Below are 23322 nucleotides of genomic sequence, written 5' to 3' on the forward strand. Positions count from 1 at the left end.
GGGCCCGGAAACTAATTGGTAGCCAGTGCAGTCAGAGCAGGATCTGTATAATATGCTCAAACCGTTTTGCTCCAATGAGCAACCTGGCCGCTGAATTCTGCGCCAGCTTAAGTTTCCTAACCATCTTCAGAGGCAGCCCTACGTATAATGCAGATAGAGAGAACAGGGTGGCATGGGGGCTACACCTGGTTCGTCTTTTGGTATACATAGATGAGCTGGTCTACAGGTTTCTCCCATTTTCTTCTTAATGTGTGCACAGCAGTGCAAACCCCAAGCTTTTATTTAAAAGCCTGCGCACAGAATGCAGCTTCGGCAAGCTACTCTCGTTAACTACCTGTGTGTTCTAGGAGCAATTAGCGAGCTATCTCCAATTGGCTTTGAAATATTCATGAGCTTTCAGCAAATTAGCTATAATAAAATTGCGGGGTGAGCACACATCTATGTCTTCATTATTCAAGATTACCCACACACTCTGAAGATTATTAACCTTGGTTCCTTGCGTATCTGAGTTATTAATGAGCCAGCTTTGTTTGCTTCCTTTGCACTAAATATAGACGAAATGTTCCGGCTTCTCCACCTCCCATTCTGCCTATTTAGTCACTTTGTATGAATTGCATTGCTTCCACTTTGAAACTTGAATAATTGAAGAGTATAGGGTGGAATTTCCATCACAGCCTAAGGCACTGCCATCGCATCATTTTATACATGTTTATTATTGAGTAAGTGCCATTAAATTCAGTGAAATTTAGTAAACATCTATAGTTGTAGGTTGCAAGTCAGTGTGAGATCTAAAGCTAAGAGAGATATTGATCCAAAGCATTATGGAAGCCCTTATAATTATATTGAATCAATCCAGTTTTATCATTTAATGACTAGCATAAAATTGTGTCTGGCAACTAATGGCATTAACTACCAGTCAGTATTTCTTGCTTGACTGCAAGTGGCATGTTTACAGTCGTTTTTTGAAAGCATAAACTGATTGCGGTGTTTGGTTAAATAAATCTTGCCTTAAACACAAGCTTGCAAAATAGCACCTAAGTAATTCTCAGAAATGATTGTTTTGTAATATTAATGTTTTTATTTGAATTGGTGTGTTGTTTTGTCAAGCAAAATGATTTCTTTCTTTTTTTTAGCTACCTTGTCATGCCGTTTATGGGAACAGACTTGAGTAAAATAATGAAGCATGAGAAACTAACTGAAGACAGAATCCAGTTCCTGGTCTATCAAATGTTAAAGGGCCTAAAGGTTAGATCTCTCTTCCCCCTCATTCCCCCCCCCTCCATTTTTGTTTGTTTTATACGCTGGACTTTTCCTAAAATCTTGTGGTTTGGAAATTGGGATTGTGCTGCAAGCTCCTTCACACACAAATTGCCAATTCCTTTCATGGTCTCTTTAGCTATGGTGTAGCGCATTCTTCCTGTTGTGACGTGGGGTTTGTGATTTCAGCTCTCTTGACATAATATGCTGGAGACAGTTCTCTAGTAACACTTCTTTATTATAGCAACAAGACTGGGGCCTGATGGAGGGGAGAGCTACATTTATAGGGACAGGGAACCAGCTAGAAAGGATACAATTTTGGAGGGAACAATATTAGGCAATCACAGTCCTGCCTTTTGGAGGAAACCAATAAGACAGAGGATCCAAATACAGCAGCTTAAATGAACCAATAGTAGCTGTACCCTCTGGAACCAAAAGGCAGTTACTTTACCCTAATGCAAATACAGACAATAATAATACAGATATAAAATCCTTTGACTCAATACACAACACTTCCCAATCTATTTCCCTTCAGATATCACTAGACCAGACACCCCCAAACTCGACCCTCCAGCTGTTTTGGGACTACAACTCCCATCATCCCTAGCTAACAGGACCAGTGTTCAGGGATGATGGGAAAACAGCTGGAGGGCCGAGTTTGGGGGTGCCTGCACTAGACTATAGCTACCATCAGCTCTGAACATTGGCCATGCTGACTAGCTGATGGGACTCTGGTCGGGGGGAGAGGCTGGTATAGTGTCACATCTGAACTAGTACTAACTAGCCAGGATTGCAAATGCGGGGGGGATTCAGGGTTTGGTCTGCAAGCCCTAGTTGAGCGGGAATCTACCTAATGCTCATGCAATAGTGTTACATTTGAATCGGTGAGCAAGTTTCCCTCATATTTATTTCTAGACATATTTATAGGTCCTCTTTTAGAGCATAGTCTTCCCCAGACAGCTGACAGAACTGTAGTAAGGCATGAAATGCTCTTAAAAGCAAGCCATTTTAAAACAACAACATATCACGACGAAAACAGCTGCTTAGACTCCAGTAATTAAGACATAGCACTCAGGCTCGGTAACTTAAGCCAGCATCACTATAAGATCTTAAGGCAACCTGAAACAAATGCATTTTTTAAAAAGCTTATAATGTTGGGCCTTTTACAGCCCAATAGGGAAAGGGTTCCACAATCTAGAGAGGCACCACAGAAGAGACCCTGTCTCTCATGCCAACCTACTGATTTGACATGCAGGTTTGGAGCATCAAATTTAAACTGTACTTCTTTCCTTAGAATTACAGTTACTGCAGTTCGGCTGTGGAGACAGGCTTCTGAATATGGACCGCTAACAGATGGGTACCTAGAGCTGTATGAGTGTGGCCCCATAAAATAAATTCCATGTTCACCCATCAGCTGTTTGGAAGACATAGCACAGGAATGAATTTAGTCCTTAAAGGTAAAGGGACCCCTGACCATTAGGTCCAGTCGTGGATGACTCTGGGGTTTGCGGCACTCATCTTGCTTTATTGTCTGAGGGAGCCAGCGTACAGCTTCCGGGTCATGTGGCCAGCATGACTAAGCTGCTTCTGGCAAACCAGAGCAGTGCACAGAAACGCCATTTACCTTCCCACCAGAGCGGTACCTATTTATCTAGTTGCACTTTGATGTGCTTTCGAACTGCTAGGTTGGCAGGAGCAGGGACCGAGCAACGGGACCTCACCCCGTCGCGGGGATTCGAACCGCCAACCTTCTGATCGGCAAGTCCTAGGCTCTGTGGTTTAACCCACAGCACTACCCACGTCTCTGAATTTAGTCTTTATTCTTCCTCAACTGTTTCTTTTAGAGGTTGGTCATGGGCACTATTGAATGACTTGGCTCGCTCCTCCCCGCTTGACAGAAATGTTATATTATTCCTGACTTTTGATTCCATTGTGAAAGGGCAGGGCCCGCTTTAAAACACATGCTGTCTGATCTTATTACCATGGCCTGCTTCAGGAAAAAAAGGTCTCGGCGTAAGTGCAATGTGATTGCAGACTGCATCTTGACCTAGATTTATTGGCTAAAACCCAGGGTTCTTACTGTTGTATTTGTATCCATCCTGAGAGCAAGAGAGCTGGCCCTCAAAGTTTGAATAACTGAGTGAAAAGGGCATGCCAAAAGAGAGGAAATGGGGTGTTAATATTAATGACAAATGGATTCCTTTTAAAAAAAAAACCATGTAAAAAAGACAACAAAGAGAAATCTGTAGTTTGCCTGCTAGATGGAAATGACAAGAGTGAAGGATTAAGAATAAAGTGTATCTTGTGATCAGATATATCCCTTAGTTTTGTTGGACTGTTGGTATTGTTAAGTTGTGGGTTGACATAGCAGACGACACAGCGATTTCTCCAAAGCAGCTCTTTATTTGTAAGCTGGAACAGAACTGAACTGAGGAGCTCAGTCAGCCTGCTTATATAGAGCTCCAGAACAATTGTAACTGTTGCAACTTTCTAAAACTGTCCAATCACTGAACGTCACTTTCGATCCTTCATTTGCATAACTATCTACAGTATCCCCCTGCTGGCCCAGGGTGAGAACTTCAGTACATAACAGGCATATTCAGTACTTTGAATCCAACTTAGAACTTCTGAGTCCAGATTTAGACTGCAGTCCTGTATTTAATTTAAAAAGGTAAAGGACCTCTCGATGGCTAAGTCCAGTCAAAGGAGACTATGGGGTTGCGGCGCTCATCTTGCTTTCAGGCCAAGGGAGCCGGTGTTTGTCTTCAGACAACTTTCCGGGTCATGTGGCCAGCAGGACTAAACCACTTCTGGCACAACGGGACACCGTGACGGAAGCTAGAGGGTACAGAAACACCGTTTACCTTCGTGCCACAGTGGTACCTATTTATCTACTTGCACTGGCATGCTTTCAAACTGCTAGGTTGGCAGGAGCTGGGGCAGAGCAATGGGAGCTCACCCTGTTGTGGGGATTTGAACCGCTGACCTTCTGATCAGCAAGCCCAAGAGGCTCAGTGGTTTAGACCACAGCGCCACCTGCATCCTTTGTATTTAATTAGCTGAGAGTAAGCACTGTTGAACTTAATGGAACTTACATATGAGTAGATAGCTACATATAGAATTGCACAGCTAGTGCAATTCTATGCACTGTGTTTTACTGTTTATTTGCCTATTTCTCTTCTGCTGTTTCTCTTGCTTTTCTTTCTTTCTTTTTTAAAAAGGTGCTGTCTAGGAATCAGCCATGCTATTAGGGCCTTACACAATGGGTTCGGAGGCAGGACACTCTTGCCTGGTGGGTGAGAAAATGCAATGCAGTTTCTCTGCCTCACACAGTCTCTCACGTTTGTCTCAACTGGCCCTTTATCTCAGTAAGAAATGAAGGCAGAAAAGCAGCGAGAAGATAAAGTTATTCAGGCAGCCTAGAATACATATTTTTTAAGCATTTCAGTTTCAGTGAGGCATCAGAGACGAAGGAATCACTATAAGGAAAGGGGAAATAAATAGTTTGTCTGGTTGCCACAATTCTTCTATACCCTGCAATAGAAATAGTTACAGTTAGGTAGCCATGTTGGTCTGCCGTAGTCGAAAAAAATTCCTTCAGTAGCACCTTAGAGACCAACTAAGTTTGTTATTGGTATGAGCTTTCGTGTGCATGCACACATCTTCAGATACCTGCAATAGAAATGATTGCCTTCATTGTTCATAGGGCAAGTTATTCATCCTCTGATGAAAACCCTATAGCGGCCTGTCTCTTACCAAAATATTTGTTTCCTTGTTTGGTGTAGATCACGAGTACAAGTCTAGCCACTATCTCCATTTGAATTCTAAATGTATCTTGGATCTACGCAGAATGTGCTAAATGGAGTAGAAGAAGCACATAATTGTGCAGTTGTGCAAAACATGTCAAACAACCTTGCACATGAAAAGGAAAAGAAAGGTCCTCTACTTTTCATGACTAACAGAATAGACAAAGTCCTCAGGACGCAATTCGCAACTAAGAGATGTTAACTCTTAACGTCTAGCTTTTAACACTTTTGTACTGCATTTAGTTTTATTGGGAATACAGTGGTGCCCCGCAAGACGAATGCCTCGCAAGACTAAAAACTCGCTAGACGAAAGGGTTTTCCGTCTTTTGAGGTGCTTCGCAAGACGAATTTCCCTATGGGCTTGCTTCGCAAGACGAAAGCGTCTTGCGAGTCTTGCGAGTTTTTTTCCTCCCCCCCCTTTTTCTAAGCCGCTAATAGCCGCTAAGCTGCTAATAGCGCTAAGCTGCTAATAGGGGTGCTTCGCAAGACGAAGAGACTCGCGGAACGAATTAATTTCGTCTTGCGAGGCACCACTGTATTTGCACCACATCAGAGCAGTGAAACGTGACCAGTACAAACGCTACTTCCAGTTCCACTCTCGCTGATCCAGATGTTTTCTGTATAGACTTACATGTCAGTGACTTATTAAATCTACTTCACATAGAGGCACAGTGAGCTTGTAATGTAGCCATTGGTTCCTTGCTTTCCACACACATCATTAAATGTCCAAACTGTTGTCTGGTTTTGTGTTCAACCTAAACAAACATAGTTATCTTGGGGGGGAAATCAGTAAGGAGATTAGATACCTTGAGGGACATTTCTGTGCCTGAGCAGCAATCACACAAAGCCCACTTCACACTGTCCTTGGTTCACCTTTAAGCTATTGTTTAGCTCAAAATGCTGCGTGTGCATTTCGGTTTTGACATGATTTTGCGGGAGGCTTATCAACTTGCATGCTGCTTTTGATTGCATGCAGTTGCTTCTTATCTCAGGCCTAGTTTGCATACCCCTCCTGGAAACAGCCCAAACCACCATGCACAAAACAAGAGCATTTAAAGCGGCAATTTACATCGCTGCTTCTCTGTGTGAGTGAGTCCCAAATGCGGGTCCTGTGTTCTTGGTAAGAATAGCAAAGCAGTATAGCCTCTCTCTGTCAAACTGTTTCCTCTGCACTTCTATCTCATGGATATTGGCTTGTAACCTAAGTTAAGGAAGCACATGGAAGGAAAGTTCCCCATTGCCTCCTTCCCATTTGCGGGTGGCACTGTGATCTAAACCATTGAGCCTCTTGGGGTTGCCGATCAGAAGGTCGGCGGTTCGAATCCCCGCAACAGGGTGATCTCCTGTTGCTCTGTCCCAGCTCCTGCCAACCTAGCAGTTTGAAAGCACACCAGTGCAAGTAGATAAATAGGTACCGCTGCGGCGGGAAGGTAAATGGCATTTCCGAGCACTCTGGTTTCCATCATGTTGTGCCAGAAGCGGTTTAGCCCTGCTGGCCACGGGACCTGGAAAGCTGTCTGTGGACAATCGCTGGCTCTCTTGGCCTGAAAGCAAGATGAGTGCCGCAACCCCATCATCGCCTTTGACTGGACTTAACTGTCCAGGGGTCCTTTACCTTTTTGTTTTTACCAGTGAATCCTTCTACAAGGCTCTGGAGATGCTGGGGACCTTGCCTGAACAATGTGGAATAGTTTGCAGTGGGGAGGAATGCCCAAGAAACTTTCCTTCCATGAACATCCTTCAGTTTAACTTACCTTAGGATCCAAGCCCATTTTTGAGCAATTTCCCCCTTCCCCAGCAGTCCCCATTAATATACCCCATCCCATGTTGTTCAGGTTTTGGACCAGGTTTTGGTGTAGATGGGGAAGGGAGGAATAGGAATCTTTTTCTCACATGAACTTTCTTAACTGTGCAAAACTCTGGGGGAGTTGAAGAGCCTCTACTTCGAAATGAAATGAGTGAGGCTTTCTTCAGCAGTAACCCGCAACTCTCACTCCGAAGTGCAGTTCTTGGTTTGAACGTGGCACACAGAGCTTGGACTCCTTAAGAATATTCACCTTCAAATCGACAAGAGAGTTGTGGATTGGTGCCCAAGCAGTCCTCACTCGTTTCAAATTGGCTTGCATTTTTTTGATTTTGAGGTCTAATGCTTAAAAGTCCAAGCTAAACTTTTATTCAAAAATAAGTGCTTCTGGGCTTAGGTAGAATTAACTTCCTTGCAAATAAATGCATTTAGGATTATAGACAGAACTTTCTCTGGGTATATTCACTGAGTGCAGATGTGTTTTATTAGTTCTGCATAACAGGGATATTTAGGAGAAGGTGCACCCTAATTGGAACGCATTTGTTTCTCAGAAGAGGGAGTTGGCAGCTGGCAGGAAATTCCTATTTTTTCCTGTTTCTTCTTAGGCCATTAGGATACTCCAATTACTTAGAAGTATTTCCTCTGCAACTCTCTCCTGCTATATGACTCCATGAGCCCGTGATAAGATTTTTCTTCTGCTGCTGCTGCTACAAAAGGTCTCTTTTATAAGTTCGGGACATACGCCCTTATTAGAACCTTAGAGGTTTGCCTAGGCCCCGGACAAGAGCCTCAAAGAAAGAAATATTAAGATAGACATGGCTGAATGTGTGTGGGGGGGACACACTGAGCAGTAATTGCAAGCTGCATCGACAGCCATCTGTAAGGCAAAACCAGAAAAATTTTCCAGGCAGAGAAGTATGTTACAGAAACTCTCACCGATAGTCTCTCCCATTTATTGTATTTTTCTCTGGTCTGCTTAGTCTATCCATTGTATATGAGGTCAGGTATGGGGCAGGTAAAAGTGCAGGTGCCACTTTTCAGCTGATATATGGTGTGCTTGTGCTGCCAATCACTGTAGGATTTGCGAAGGCACAGGGCTTTGGTAGCACTGACAACCAGCTGATCAACATCATCTGCAAAGACCTGTGTCGTTTCCTGCACTATTGTTATTATTGTTGTTTGTTGTTGCTGTTGTTATTTACCTGAAGTATATCTGAAGGAGCGTCTCCACCCCCATCGTTCACCTGAGGTCCAGCTCGGAGGGCCTCCTGGTGGTTCCCTCCCTGCAAAAAGTGAGGTTACAGGGAACCAGGCAGTGGGCCTTCTCAGTAGTGGCGCCTGCCCTGTGGAACGCCCTCCCATCAGATGTCAAGGAAATAAGCAGCTATCTGACTTTTAGAAGACATCTGAAGGTAGCCCTGTTTAGGGAAGTTTTTAATGTTTGATGTTTTATCGCTTTTTTATTATCATTGTTAATCTTCTGTTGGGAGCCGCCCAGAGGGGCTAGGGAAACCCAGCCAGATGGGTGGGGTATAAATAATAAATTATTGTTGTTGTTGTTGTTGTTGTTGTTATTTATTATTTCAGTTAAGATACTACCCTTTATCAAGAGATCCCAACATTAAAAACACATTACAGAACATCAATGATAAAAACATAATAAAAACCATACTGACAGACAACCTAATAATAAAATAGTCGTTACAATAACAGTCCTCTTCTCCCACACTTTCCGAGGCCATAGATTATAGCCATAGGGCTAGGTAAAGAGGAATGTTTTTGCCTGGCACCTAAAGACATGTAATGATGGCGCCATGCGAGCCTCTTTGGGGAGAGGATTCCACAATTGGGGAGCCACCGCAGAAAATGTCCATTCTCTTGTTGCTACCCTCCAAACCTCACTAGGATGGGGGATGGGGCAAATGAAAGTGGTTGTATGACATCATGATGTGTGCCCCCCCACCTGCAAAAGTTGGCCCATGGGGGGGTGGGGAAGGTAAGGCACCAGTCCACCAGCCAGATTCTCTTTTTTCTTTCAATTTTTTTTATTGATTTTCCAAAATTTAAACAAACAAACTTACATCTTAATTGTACTTAATCCAATCTTAGTAACACTATTAAGTGACTTCCTCAAATCCCCCTGGCTGAATTTCAGTGTATATCATTGTAACAGTTTTCCAAAACCAATTTTCTCATAAAATTAACTTAATCACGTAACATCTTTCTTTCTTTCCATTTTAACTTTAAACCTGTTATTCTCTAACATTACATATTTAAATCCTAAGCCTATCTGGTATTTGTAATTTTTTCCAATTAAATTATCTTAACATATTTAACTAAATAATCTTTGAATTTCATCCAGTCCTCCTCCTTCTGGTCACGGACTCTTCCAGTCAGGTCGGCTAGCTCCGAAAAGTCCATCATCTTCATCTGCCATTCCTCCACTGTTGGGACTTCTTGTGTTTTCCCATTCTTAGCTAACAAAATTCTAGCTGCAGTTGTGGCATACAAAAACAGTCTAACATCTTTCTTGGGCAATTCCAAACCTGTTATTCCAAGAAGAAAGGCCTCTGGTTTCTTAATAAATGTGTATTTCAACTCCCCCCCCCCCAATTCATTATAAATCTTCTCCCAGAAGTCTTTCACCTTGGGGCAGGTCCACTACATATGATAAAAAGTACCTTCTTTTTCTTTACATTTCCAACATAAATTATCACTATTATGATAATAGCTTTGCCAATATTACAGGAGTTAAGTACCATCTATCCACCAGCCAGATTCAGTCCCCAACTGAGAGAGAAACAGTGGTTGCGTTCACTTGTAAAGTTTGGCTTAACTTGGGATCTTTGTTAAGGTATCTCCTCAGCTATGGGCTGTAGCCACGGTTTGTCCTGTGATGAAAGCTTGTGCTGAAGGAGAACCTTAACCGTGATCCAGAATTTGGATGACACACTTGAGCTTAAAAAGCCAAGAGAGGACCAAAGTTGGTTTGAGTCCATCTCTTGGAGTAAACCTATTTGCATAGTCCCAGGAAGCCATTGGCTTTTTAAACAGTGCTAATTTGGAAGGTCGTGGTTTCCTGTCTCCGTTGATATGGATGTCACATAGAGGAGCGAGAACGGTTGTTTTCTGCTGCTCCAGAGAAGCGGACACGGAGCAATGGTTCCAAACTACAAGAAAAAAGATTCCACCTAAACATTAGGAAGAACTTCCTGACAGTAAGAGCTGTTCAACAGTGGAATTTGCTGCCAAGGAGTGTGGTGGAGTCTCCTTCTTTGGAGGTCTTTAAGCAGAGGCTTGACAACCATATGTCAGGAGTGCTCTGATGGTGTTTCCTGCTTGGCAGGGGGTTGGACTCGATGGCCCTTGTGGTCTCTTCCAACTCTATGATTCTATTCTATTCTATTCTATTCTATTCTATTCTATTCTATTCTATATAGAAGAAGGGCATCTGTTTGCGGCAAATAGATATCATACTTGGAGTTAGTTGTGCAAGGCTTTGTGGAGGGCAAGGCATGTGTTCTGGCCCCTCCTTCAATTCTGTCTTTGGAGCATCTGTCTTAGCCACAAAAGTTCTGCTCTATGGTAAATCTGGCAGCCCTTCCCCTGAGAAAAAGAAGACATGCAAAAGGTATTCTCTAGAACTTCATGCAGCTAGGATGACGGATTTTGTAGCATTCGGTCATCCATCAGTTTTATTGTATCTAGCCGAAGGCGACAGAGAATAAAAGGAAAGCTTTCATCTAAAATCATACAACGTAACCTATATCAGTTTACAACATAAAAAGAAATTTACAGCATTAAAAATTAAGATTGGAGTGCATTCTCATGGCTGGAACGGAACTTCTTGGCTGCCAGCGCAAATTTGGCTCCCTGGTGTGTAATATATAGATGTTTATCTGCTAGGGGTTCGACTGTCACTTCCTGTGTGGATCGACTTGGAAGCCAATTAAGAATTGGCGATACAAAAAAAAAAAAACCCTCTGGGCGTTGTATACAGGAGGCAAATCAGCAGATAGCGTGTAATGTCTCCTACCTGATTGCATCCATATATACGATCCATATGGGGCATTCCCCGATATCTCCCTTCTAAATAGGCTGAGGGCATCCTGTTGGAATCTTAGTTCTACAAAGGCCCTGGGTAGTTGCGGGAAGGTCACAGTCTCAAGGCAAAGGGGCCTTGAGTGATTGGTCTTAATTTGGGGGTACCAGATAGAGTAATGGGCGGCAGTGATGGATGCTCTGGCTTGGTTGGGATCCTGGTCAAAAATCCAATGTCTAATGTCATGTGGGCTAAGGGCTAAGAAGAAGAGTTTTGGATTTGATATCCCGCTTTATCACTATCCTAAAGAGTCTCAAAGCTGCTAACAATCTCCTTCCCTTCCTTCCCCACTACAAACACTCTGTGAGGTGAGTGAGGCTGAGAGAGAGACTTCAGTGGAGAAATCGAAATTAGAAACAGAATTGTTAGAACCAAAGACTAAGGTACTATCTAGAATGTATAACTTGCTGTTAAAATGGAATACACAAGACGAAATGGTTAAATCGGCTATGATAAAGTGGGCACAGGACATTGGGCATAACATCATGTTTGAGGACTGGGAAAGGTTATGGACCACTGGGTTGAACTTCACCGCTTGTAATGCTCTGAAGGAAAATGTAATGAAAATGATATATAGATGGTACATGACCCCAGTTAAACTTGCCAAAATATACCATTCGTCTGATAATAAATGTTGGAAATGTAAAGAAAATGAAGGAACATTCTTTCACCTCTGGTGGACATGCCCTAAGGTGAAGGCCTTCTGGGAAATGATATATAATGAACTGAAAAAGGTATTTAAGTATACCTTCACTAAGAAACCAGAGGCCTTCCTCCTGGGTATTGTCGGCCAGAAGGTGTTAAAGAAGGATCGAACATTTTTTATGTATGCAACAACGGCAGCAAGGATACTCATTGCTAAAAACTGGAAAACTCAAGATCTACCCACACTGGAAGAGTGGCAGATGCAGCTGATGGACTATATGCAACTGGCCGAGATGACTGGCAGAATCCGAGACCTGGGAGAAGAGAGGATTGAAGAAGATTGGAAGAAATTTAAGATGTATTTACAAAAACATTGTAACTTGGTTGAAAGTTAAGAAGGATGCTAGATTATAAAAAATTGGCCACCACTAAACTAGATTTGAATTCGATGATAAGTGAGATTAAAGGAAATATAATTTTTTTTGGAGAATTGTTAGATTATATTTAAATGAGTGGATATAAGACCGTAAACAAGTTGATAATTTGCTTGGAAAAACCTTTTACAATGAAAATGGGAGCGGGAGACGTGAGGGAGTCCAAAGAATTGATGAAACCACGTTGCGTTGGAAGTAAGATTGTTTATTATTTGTGTATTTGTATTCAAAAAATTTAATAAATATTTATTAAAAAAAAAATGAGAGAGAGACTTCAGAGAAGTGTGACTAGCCCAAGGTCACCCAGCAGCTGCAAGTGGAGGAGAGGGGAATCAAACCCAGTTCACCACACTGACTATACAAGTAGTTCTCCATTAGAAGATTATAAGCCCTAACCTTCTCTTGGCATTTTTGTGCCCAGCCCCCTGTCCTTAGTTGCTCTAACCAGCAGAGCTTAGTAAGAGTATGATCATTGAAGGTATTTAGCCTGTGCCAGTATCTCAGATAGGCAAGATCAGGATCTGGCATGTCCAAAGTCCATTTTGGGGGCCTAATCTGGTTTTATCTGGCCCCTGTGGCAGTTTATTTATTGGGGTCAAATCCTAAAGCTTCATCAAAAACTTCATCAAATCTGGCCCTCTTTGAAAAAAAGTTTGGGCACCCCTGGGCTTGATCAATTCTGGCTGCAAGCGAGGGGAGGCCCAACTCCACTCTGCCAGTGTCCCACAGGGAAGTCCCCAAATCTGCCTCATAAATTTATTTTGTGGGACCTCTATTTCAGATTTAACACCAGTTCCCCATATCTCAGCCCCATAGAGCACTTGGACGATGATTTTGGAGACAAAGCTCTTAATAGCTGGGTTGATTAGCTGCCCATTATTTGAATGGAAGAACCTATATAACTGTCCAGTAGAACGGCCAGATATTAGCTTAATTGATTCCAGATGGGGTTTCCATGATGACTTCCCATCAATAAGTAATCCTAGATATTTAAATCTGGGTACTTGCTCTAGGGTGTGACTGTCTAGAGTTCACCTGGACTTGGTAGTCCACTTGCCAAATACAAGTGGTTTTATCGTAGTTAATATTTATATGCTCTTTTTTTTTTACAAAGTTGACAAAATTTAACCTGCATCCTCCTGATATTTTATTCTAAAACTAAATCATCGGCGTAGAGCAGAATTGATGATTCCCAGGGGTGGGGGCGAAAAAGGAGGAGGGTGCCATTTCAGGGATGAGATTATTTATATAGTAATTAAGTAGGAAGGGTGTTTTTGTAGCATTAAGCTGCGCAACCTTGTGTGATTAAAAGTAGAAAAAGAAAACATAATTAAAGGAAGAAATCAACCTGAGCCCTCTCTTTTTCTTAGATCTTGACACGGCTTAAATTTATGCAATAAATTAGCAAATCCTGCTTTTTTTCTGTAAAGCTCAGGGCAATGACATCACGTCCTCCAGCAAGTTTAGCCACTGAACAGATGCAGGCATACTTAGGTTGATGCACTATATCAGTGTTTCCCAACCTTGTGCCTCCAGCTGTTTTTGGACTACAATTCCCATCATCCCTTGCCACTGGTCTTGCTAGTCAGGGATGATGGGAGTTGTAGTTCAAAAACAGCTAGAGGCACAAGGTTGGGAAACACTGCACTATATGCACCTTCAGATTGATCTTTCAGATTAATAATAATAATAATAATATATTTATACTCACACATCTGGCTGGGTTGCCCCAGCTACTCTGGGTGGCTTCCAACACATATAAAAATAATAATAAAACATCAAACATTAATAGTAGCAATTTGATCCAATATAAAAAGTCACAATAACAATTATATACGTTGAAAACATTTCCTCTTATGCTAGTCCCTGTTTTATTTGGACAGCATGGTAAGTCAAACCTTGGTTTAGTGTAGCAGGACCAGAGCAGTTGGAGTCTCTTGCCGGGAGACCATATATTCATGCTAAGCCATGGTTTGGCTGAGTGCTACATGTGAACTCAGCCAATGACATTCTTACAGTTTCATAAAATGACTTAACGTGTTTATGTAAAGTAAGTCGCTCACACTTTTTTATGTATTTGCAAAACTGAACGAGTCACAGCTTTGAGAAGACCGTGGTTGGCAGGGGCAGAAATCATGTTGGAGCTCCTTGTAGGAGTCATGAAATATAAATGTGATTAATAAAGTAAACTTTGTTGGCAGGCAAAATCAGTTGTAGTTTCTAATTTCCGTAGATCAGAATTTAAAGTCATATAGCATCACAAACCTTTTCAGTGTGATCTATGTTTATCAGTGTCCAATAAATAAAGTGCAATTTTGTTTTTTTTGCAGTATATCCACTCGTCAGGCATAATTCATCGGGTAAGTAAAGAATCTCATTTCCGGTTTGCTGTTTTTCTGTTCTGTAGTTTTAGATGGCTCTCTCACAGAAGCAAGCCAAAGGCATGAGAATGATTTAAGAAACAAACACCTAGTGGGTCAGTGCAATGTTAACTTAACGTTTGCCTTGATCCTGATTACAAAATCTGTTCCACAAATGCTAAAATGAAAGGATTGTTTCCGATTATTTGTGGCTCGGTCGCCAGCAGCAGAGGCTTAGGAACCCACAAGCAGCACTCCCTGTGTTGAGATTTGGGCATCTGCGTACAGACTACCGTGGGCAACCTATAACACTGCCCTCAGTTGAAAGAAGTCCTGAAATTTAGATACATTTACCAGCTCAGTCTGGAGGGCACGAGACGCTCAGTCTCAGGATTGTGGATTTGAGACCCATGTTGGGGAAAAGATTCCTGCATATCAGGGGGTTGGACAGAATAACCCTTGTGGTCCCTTCCCTTCTATGATTCTATGATATGTGCCCCTAAACCAGGCATAGGCAAACTTGGCCCTCCAGATGTTTTGGGACTACAGCTATTAGCTAGGGATGATGGGAGTTGTAGTCCCAAAACATCTGGAGGCCCAGGTTTCTTTTTTTAAAAAAAAAAATTATTAAAGTTTTTAAATATAAATGCACAAATAATAAACAATCTTACTTCTGTCACAAACATAGTTTCATCACTTCTTTGGACTCCCTCACATCTCCCGCTCCCATTTACATCGTTAAAAGTTTTTTCCAAACAAATTATCAACTTGTTTACAAATCTCATGTCCAGTCATTCAAATATGATCTAGCAATTCTTCCAAAAAATTTTATATTTTTTTTAATCTCACTTATCATCAAATTTTAATTCTAATTTAGTGGTGGCTGATTTTTTATAATCTAGCATCCTGGAGGCCCAGGTTTCCCTATCCCTGCCCTCCATTGAAAGAAGTACTACTTTTTATTTTTATTTTAAATGTGTTCTTCCTGAAGAGAATTTCATCTCAGATTTGTTTGTTTTTAAATATGTTTTTAGGACTTAAAACCTGGAAATCTAGCAGTAAACGAAGACTGTGAACTGAAGGTAAGAAATGTGAACACTTTGGGCTTACAGAAGTTTGAAGATATAGAAATGGATGTGGGGGAATTTGGTAGTAGACCCTCGGAACTAATGTGATAGGAGCCTTTCAAAGGGAGGGTGGTGCAGGGTAGTATATAATTATTTTGTGGTAGCTCCTTTGAATCTCTTCTGAAGTAATAGAATAATGGTAGTGTTTGGGTCATAAGTTCACAAGGGTTGACAGAAATGAGTTAAACAAGCCAAGAAATAGGTTGGTTAACTCTGGTTACCCATTTCATCCCATCCAGGAAACTAGTTGACAGGTTTGATATAGCCAGTGTATTGAGCCACCATTTGAAGTTGAATACAGTGGAACCTCGGTTGTCGAACGTAATCAGTTCTGGAAGACCATTTGACTTCCGAAACGATTGACAACCAAGGCACAAAGGGCTGTCAGCAATTTCAATGGCAAAAATTGAGAAACATGCCTTGGAAGCCGTTCAACCTCTGAGGCACATTCGAAAATGGAAGCAATTACTTCCAGGTTTTCAGTGTCCAGGTTCTGAAACATTCGGCTTCTGAGGTGCTCGAAAACCGAGGTTCCACTGTAGTTTCCCAGATCAGAAATTATAATTAACTGAGAACTTTACAGCTTTGCCTCCTCACATGAAGGGCTCTGTGTGCAGCCACAAGGCCTGTTCATATCTTGGCTTATTAAGTCGAGATACGATTGTCCAAACTAGCCCGGTGTGTCTTGAAGCCTGAAATAACATAATTCATAATTACTGGCTAAGGTAAGGTTGCTTGCACCATAGGCAATTAACTGCTTTTTTTAGAGGGCCATGCACGGCTGGTTTCATTGGTAATTATTGGACTTCACCCAAGTTGCTGCGAGGTTCATTGTTTATAAGAGGACGGCAGAGCTGAGCATTTGCTTGCGTGGAATAAACTTTGCCAGAGGTTCTTTACTAAGCTGCATGAAATAATAAGCAGGAATTACAGTGCTACTGGATTAAGGTAGTGTCATTAAAGTGCCAAGAAGAAAATCTATATTTTTTTGAACCAACTGGAAACGCTCTTACTTCAACATTCTTACTGTCTTTCCAAAACTAAAATTGCTCGTTCTGTGCATGCAGTTGGGTTATTTCCCCTGCAATAAAAGCTCTTGAGCCAATCACCTCAGCGTGGCTGTTGAAGCCCTCCCAAAACCAGCAGTCGGGGAGTCCTCAATATCGCCTCTGAGACTGGCTGTGTCAGCTCAGGCAGGAAGACTTCTGGGCAGCAAGATGGGCGGTAAACCAACAGAATCCCTAATCCATCCCAGTTGCCCAGGGCCAGGAACACATGTTCACAACTGGACAGAGAGCCTGGAGGGAGAAAAAGAGAATTTGTATAGACCAAAGCAACTTCACTTCCTATGTTGATGTTGCACTGAGTGGGCATAGCTGGGTGAGACCCAACTTCATCCCAGGTCTCAGTGATGCAGACCAGATTGGCTTCCTCATTCATAATAAGGCAAGTCTTACTCAGAGTCAACTTGGCATTCAGTGACAGCAGCAACAGACCTGAGGACTTGTTGATAAAAGTTAAAGGACCCCTGGATGGTTAAGTACAGTCAAAGGCAACTGTGGGGTTGTGGCGCTCATCTCGCTTTCAGGCCAAGGGAGCCGGTGTTTGTCCTCAGACAACTTTCCGGGTCATGTGGCCAGCATGACTAAACCGTTTCTGGTGCAACGGAACACGTGATGGAAACCAGAGCATACGGAAACGCCGTTTACCTTCCCGTCGCAGTGGTACCTATTTATCTACTTGCGCTGGCATGCTTTCGAACTGCTAGGTTGGCAGGAGCTGGGACAGAGCAACGGGAGCTCACCCCGTTGCGGGGATTCAAACCACCGACCTCCTAATTGACAAGCCCAAGAGGCTCAGTGGTTTAGTCCACAGTGCCACCCGTGCCCCTGTGGGCTGGCTGATAGGACAGGCACAGTTCCCCAGGTTGGAAGAGGGTCTGGCACACAGCACAGTCACTAACTGCCTGTCCCATGTGCCTCTTACCCGGCCTGCCCCACCTGTCACACCAAATCTTCCTGAATCCTGAACCACTGCAACTGGGGCCCCCACTGCTCTCCCAGCCACATGCAAACCCCATGCAATTTTAAAACAGTTAAAACAATTGTAGCATTGGCCCTGTCTCTGCTTTGTAGCTGATGCTGCAGCCAAGAGATGTAGACTGGCTGCAGGTGCAGAGGTCAAAGAGGTCAAAGCTGCTCTCAGCTGCTGGCGCTGGCTTGCCTAATGGTGAAAGGCTCAGCTGGTACAAGACTAGCAGGGAGTGGGTAGCTGTAGATCAGGGATCAGCAAGGTTTACCGGCCATGGGCCAGATCACTCCCACAGAGATCATCCATGGGCCAGACTGGCGCAGTGTGATGCCGAAAATCACGCCTGCGCAGAAGCGATTTTCAGCATCTGGACATGCGCAGACACAATTTCTGGTATATGTGCAGGTGCGATTTTCGACACTGCTTGGCGAGTCCCCACACTGCGCTGCATCGGTTTAGTGCAGTGCTTGGGGGACTCACCAAGCGGGCGGCTCGGGGGCTGGTAAAATGGTTTTTGTGTGTCGCATCCGGCCCACGGGCCGCACGTTGCCGACTCCTGCTGTAGATGGTGATGGGATTGGAAGTCTTTCCTCTTACTCTCTCCTGCTTGTCTCCTTGCCACAAACAGCAGTCACTTGGTTCCTGGATCTTTGAACTGCCGAGCTACATTTTATATTCTATTAGTGCTAAACGGAGTGTTAGGTATATAAATATTTGCATTTGAATATTAGGAAGCTGCAGCAGCAGCAGCAAAAAACACACACAAGCCCATAACCTGAAGACAATCAAACCCTTCCAAGCACACTGCTGAGTTGTGGCATTAATAGAATGGCATTGACTATGTAATTGCAACTTTCTTGATAAATAATAGGTTTAAGTTAAAAGGGAAGTGGGAAAAGAGTGATCGATCCGACTGATGTGTTAAGTATTGCTGCCTTTTATCATTCAATTGTGCAGTTCAAAAAAAACAACCACAAAACCACTTCTGTGAACTAGAATTGCCACTTACTGTTGCCAGAAAAAAACAACTAGTATGCAGAGACAACATCCGTGATCCCCTTCATATAATGAATAGTCTCTTTCAGATAAATCCCCTGATCCTTGGGAAAGTGCTTTTCAGTGTGAACAAGGATATCAAAACCAAGTAGACATCTGCATTTCTCTGAAACAAAGCAGTTGTTTCACTGCAAGTGGTTCTGTCGCCAGCGCTGAAACTTGGGAAGGGTTAGCAATGATGTCAGATTCAGCGAGAGAGAGAGAGATTGTTTTCAATTTGCATTTGTTGTCGAAGAATGTGTGCCTAAGTCTGTGGTTGCTGTTTCTTGATGGAAATAAGTAGGCCTGGGCGACATATCGATGGGACCGGTTTGATGGCCAGACCACAATGGTGCCTTCACCAAACTGTATATTGCGAATGAAACCACCACCGCTCTTGAGTCCCTCCACCACCAGTGCCTGGCACATGGAGAGAAGAACAAACTGCATCAGCCCCAGCCCTGTGAGACATCAGGGTGAAATTGTCGCCACTCCTGCTGAGGGAGCTGAGGCAGTTTGACCCAGCAACTTGTGTGGCCGTGGCCAATGCAGCTCATTCCTCTGCACAAGAACAAGTGCTTATTTATTTTTTGGATTGGAGAGAGACTGGCAGGAATGGCATTTAAAGAGTGTATAGAGGGTGCTTTCTTAGGGGGTTTTCACTTAGCAAGTGGGGGAACCAGAACATAAACCTGTGTAATTGGGGAGTCATCTGTAAACTTGGGAAGACAGGTGAACTAATGCCAGTGTACTGAAAGAAGCAAAGATCACAAGTGACAAAGTGATGATTCTTCAGCATCAACGTCGTTGGGCTGGTCTTCCAAAGCAACTACTCTCTTCCAAACTTAAAAATGGAAAGCGTCATGCTGGTGGTTAACAAAAGAGGTTCAAACACTCTCTCAAGGCAAATCTAAAATAAATGTGGTATAAACAACTGTGAAACACTGGTCTCCAAACGCTCCAATTGGAGAACAGCCTTTACCAAAGGTGTCATGGGTTTTGAAGACACTTGAACTCAGGATGAAAGGGAGAAAAGTGCTAAGAGGAAGAAGGCACGCTTGGCAAACCCTCACCATGATCAACTCCCACCCGGAAACCAATGTCCCCACTGTGGAAGGATGTGTGGATCCAGAATTGGCCTCCACAGTCACTTATGGACCCACAGTTAAAACCTTGTTTATGGAAGACAATCTTACTCAGCTATGAGTGATCACCAAAGAAGAAGACATTGTGTAGATTTAGCAGTCAGGTGGTTCCCCGTCCTATGAAATCATACCTTAGCAAAATATGAAATAAACAATAAATAAAATAATAAATAATGAAATTAATTGTTTCAGCAGGAACCTTAACTGATTCCAGCCTTCCTGCTTGACACCCAAGGTTGAAACGTCAGATTTTGACCTAAAAATAGACTACAGCTGACAGATAGGAAACTTCAGGTTTACAAAATAATTGATTTATTTTATTTTTTTAATGCAAGGAAGTTTGAGTAATTGACGGTTCATGCTTTAAGAACACCATTCAGTTCCCAAGAGGAGACTGCTTTGTAGCACATCCATCTTTTAAGAAATCAGCAATGCTCCACAGACCTATTATCTGTGACAGAATTGTAGTGTAAAACACCGCTGTCAAAACAAGCAGACCTTATTAACCCTGAAACATTTTAAGAGTGAAGCGTAAGCCCTGCGGAAAAATTACCGTCTCTTAACCGAAGGGTTGAAGGGCTTGTGACTGCAGCCAGCCTTTGTAATCATATTACACAGATCTGGTGTAACTGCGTTTTAAATCCTTGCAAGTAACTGCAGCCTGTGCTTCAGCGACAGTTTGCAGAGCACCAGGCAGACTGCTGCTTATTGCATGTACAGCCTCAGAGTGCTATCCTTTTATTTTAAAGTAGCCTTTGCAAGTTATGAAAGGATCCTACCCTGGGACTTCTTGCAGCAGAGAGCTCAACAGTGCTTAAGATTCTTTTGCGTGCTTAACGGTCTGATGCTGTCAACCACTGTTGACCATCCCATAGTGTCTGTGAGCACAAACCTCCATAAATAAATATTGAACTGGGTACATTGGGAAAGCATGTACACACAAACCTCATAGATATTGGTGGTTATGCATGGTTCCCATCACCCAGAGTATGGTCTATTTTAAATAAGAGACTTAAGAGTAGAAGTATAGAATGCACCTTGCCACTTCTTCTGGGACCCATGACTAAAATTTCTCTGCCTAGTTGGTGCTAAGCAAGCAATGGCGATCTATTGGCAACATCTTTTAATGGGAGAGGAAGAGAGTTGATCTCCACTAATTCTCCCTGCACCACCTTCCACATTCTTCCAGAGGATCCCACAATACGATTCAATACTCTTTATTGTCATTGCCCCATACAGAACAACGAGATTGGGGGGGGGGGATCTACATAAGACATTCAGAAACCAACAAGCCTGCTATCCCAGCTATCCCAACCTGGTTAGCCCCCTAAAAACTCTGATACCCCATTTTAAAAATACAGTTCACTCCCATAGAGACTCCCTATACTGCGTTTAAAACCAAAATTGCATTCGGATAGAAACTGTTTCTCAGGCGGCTAGTCCTAGTCTTTATAACCCTGTACCTTCTTCCAGAAGGCAGAAGCTGAAAGAGATCATTTCCAGGGTGTGCACTATCCTGCGCTATCTCTGCAGCTTTCTTATGACACCTGGAAGCGTAGATTTGATCCAAGGTGGGAAGAGTGCACCCAATTATTCTCTCCACAGTCTTTACAACCCTGGACAGCATTGTTTTTTCCCTGACCATGCAGCTCCCAAACCACACACACAGACCATAAGTTAATACACTCTCCACAGTACAATGGTAAAATGCCATCAACAGGTCCTTTGAGAGATTGTTTTTCCGGAGGATTCTCAGAAAATATAACCTCTGTTGTGCTCTCTTCATCGGGTCTTTGCTGTTTTCTCCTCTCTGAAATGGAGGGGTTGCAGCAGGAAAAGGGAGAAATTTTGCCCCGTATTTCTTAACCCAATTATCATAGCATGAATCTTAGCCCCATAGGTCTTTAAACCATCATTCAAAGTGATTAATTTTCCTTTCGCTTCATATATTCTCACTTTGAAAACAGATGCTGGGACAGAGCCCTCGATCCAGACCTCTTAGCGAAGAAGAAAAGTATTTTTCTTCCGCTTAACAGAGCGCAACAGCACTGTTTCCTCCCCAGCATTATAATGGCAATCAAGAGTGTAATTTTGCATGTTTATTACCAATGTGATTTTTTCAATTGCAGTGCTAGAACATCGGTTTAATGCGTTCTGCTTCTCTGCCACCCCTGTTTTCGATGTGTTTATGACTAATTTGGAGTTGCATATTGAATGCGTCTTTGGTTCCCCTGTAACAGATTCTGGATTTTGGGCTAGCAAGGCATACAGATAGCGAGATGACTGGCTACGTGGTTACCAGATGGTACAGAGCCCCAGAAGTTATACTTAACTGGATGCATTATACACAAACAGGTAATTGTCGTGCTTGTGCTCAGATTAACACTGTAATTTGAGCTCTTCTAGTGGCATCATTACACAAAGCTACCCTGTGCTTATATTTGTCTCTCGGAATACCAACCAAAGGGGTATTGCTTTGTACATAATCCCCTGATCTCTGTTATGCTAATTGCAATTCTCAAGTCTGTTTATATCTGGAACAAAAATGAGAGCAGGCCTTCCAGGTGTCTTGAGAAACAATTCCAGCTTCCCCTTGGGAAATCAAGGAACATTTTCTACCATTCATGGGTTCCAAGGTATTGCCATATGGCAATCTAGCTACCTCAGGGTATGCCTGGCTTTCAGCCTGCCTTCTCATTGTCTCAGTGTCCTTATTAACTTCCTAGAACAACTTCAGTCCCAGGCAATAGATACAGTCTTGCAGATACTGGCAGGTACTCCTGTTCCTATAGCCATCTGCTTGACCAAACCATCATCATCATCACTGTTATTATTATTAAGCTGTTCCTGCCTCCAGTATTGGTCCACCCTTTCCATCATCCCTGAGCTCTAGCCTTGCTAGCTAGGGATGGTGGGAGTTGTAGTCCAACAAGATCTGGGGACCCACAGGTTGAGAACCGTTGACCTAGAGCATGGGTAGGCAAACTAAGGTCTGGGGGCCAGATCTGGCCCAATCGTCTTCTAAATCCGGCCCGTGGACAGTCTGGGAATCAATGTGTTTTTACATGAGTAGAATGTGACCTTTTATTTAAAATGCATCTCTGGGTTATTTGTGGGGCATAGAAATTCGTTCATATATTTTTTTCAAAATATAGACCGGCGCCCCACAAGGTCTGAGGGACAGTGGACCTTCCCCCTGCTGAAAAAGTTTGCTGACCCCTGACCTTGAGCTCCATAGAGAAATGATGAGGTGTATTAAATAAATGAAAAACTAATGACAACAGTGGATGGCCCTGTGGCGATCACACAGGGTCCCCGGACATTTGACGGTCTATTGATCCCTGTGCCACCACTGTGATTGCCTCTTCGCTGCCACCAACCCGTTTCTCTCGGGTACACACGGAGTCCAGACAGTTGTTAACATTAACAAATAATCAAGTTTATTTTTATAAGCATGAACAAGTTTAAGGTTTCAGTTAATTTTTCTTGTCAGTTTCTTAATCTTAGTTTCTTTACTGACCTATACGTTCCTAACAACTTCAAACTGATTATCCCAACTATCTATCTGACTCCACC

General features: G+C 42.8%; 1 protein-coding gene across 1 annotated transcript in view; it reads left to right on the forward strand.

Annotated features, from left to right (window-relative positions):
- Positions 1-23322, forward strand: part of MAPK12 (mitogen-activated protein kinase 12) — a 45489-nt gene that overhangs the window by 16637 nt on the left and 5530 nt on the right. The window contains exons 4-7 of the mRNA XM_081878092.1: positions 1134-1245; positions 14379-14408; positions 15443-15490; positions 21987-22101. Of these exons, the coding sequence (XP_081734218.1) occupies positions 1134-1245; positions 14379-14408; positions 15443-15490; positions 21987-22101 (305 nt within the window). The remainder of the gene's footprint in view (positions 1-1133; positions 1246-14378; positions 14409-15442; positions 15491-21986; positions 22102-23322) is intronic.

The sequence above is a fragment of the Podarcis erhardii genome, assembly GCF_964252035.2.
Source record: "Podarcis erhardii genome assembly, chromosome: 10".
In the NCBI taxonomy this organism is placed as follows: Eukaryota; Metazoa; Chordata; class Lepidosauria; order Squamata; family Lacertidae; genus Podarcis; species Podarcis erhardii.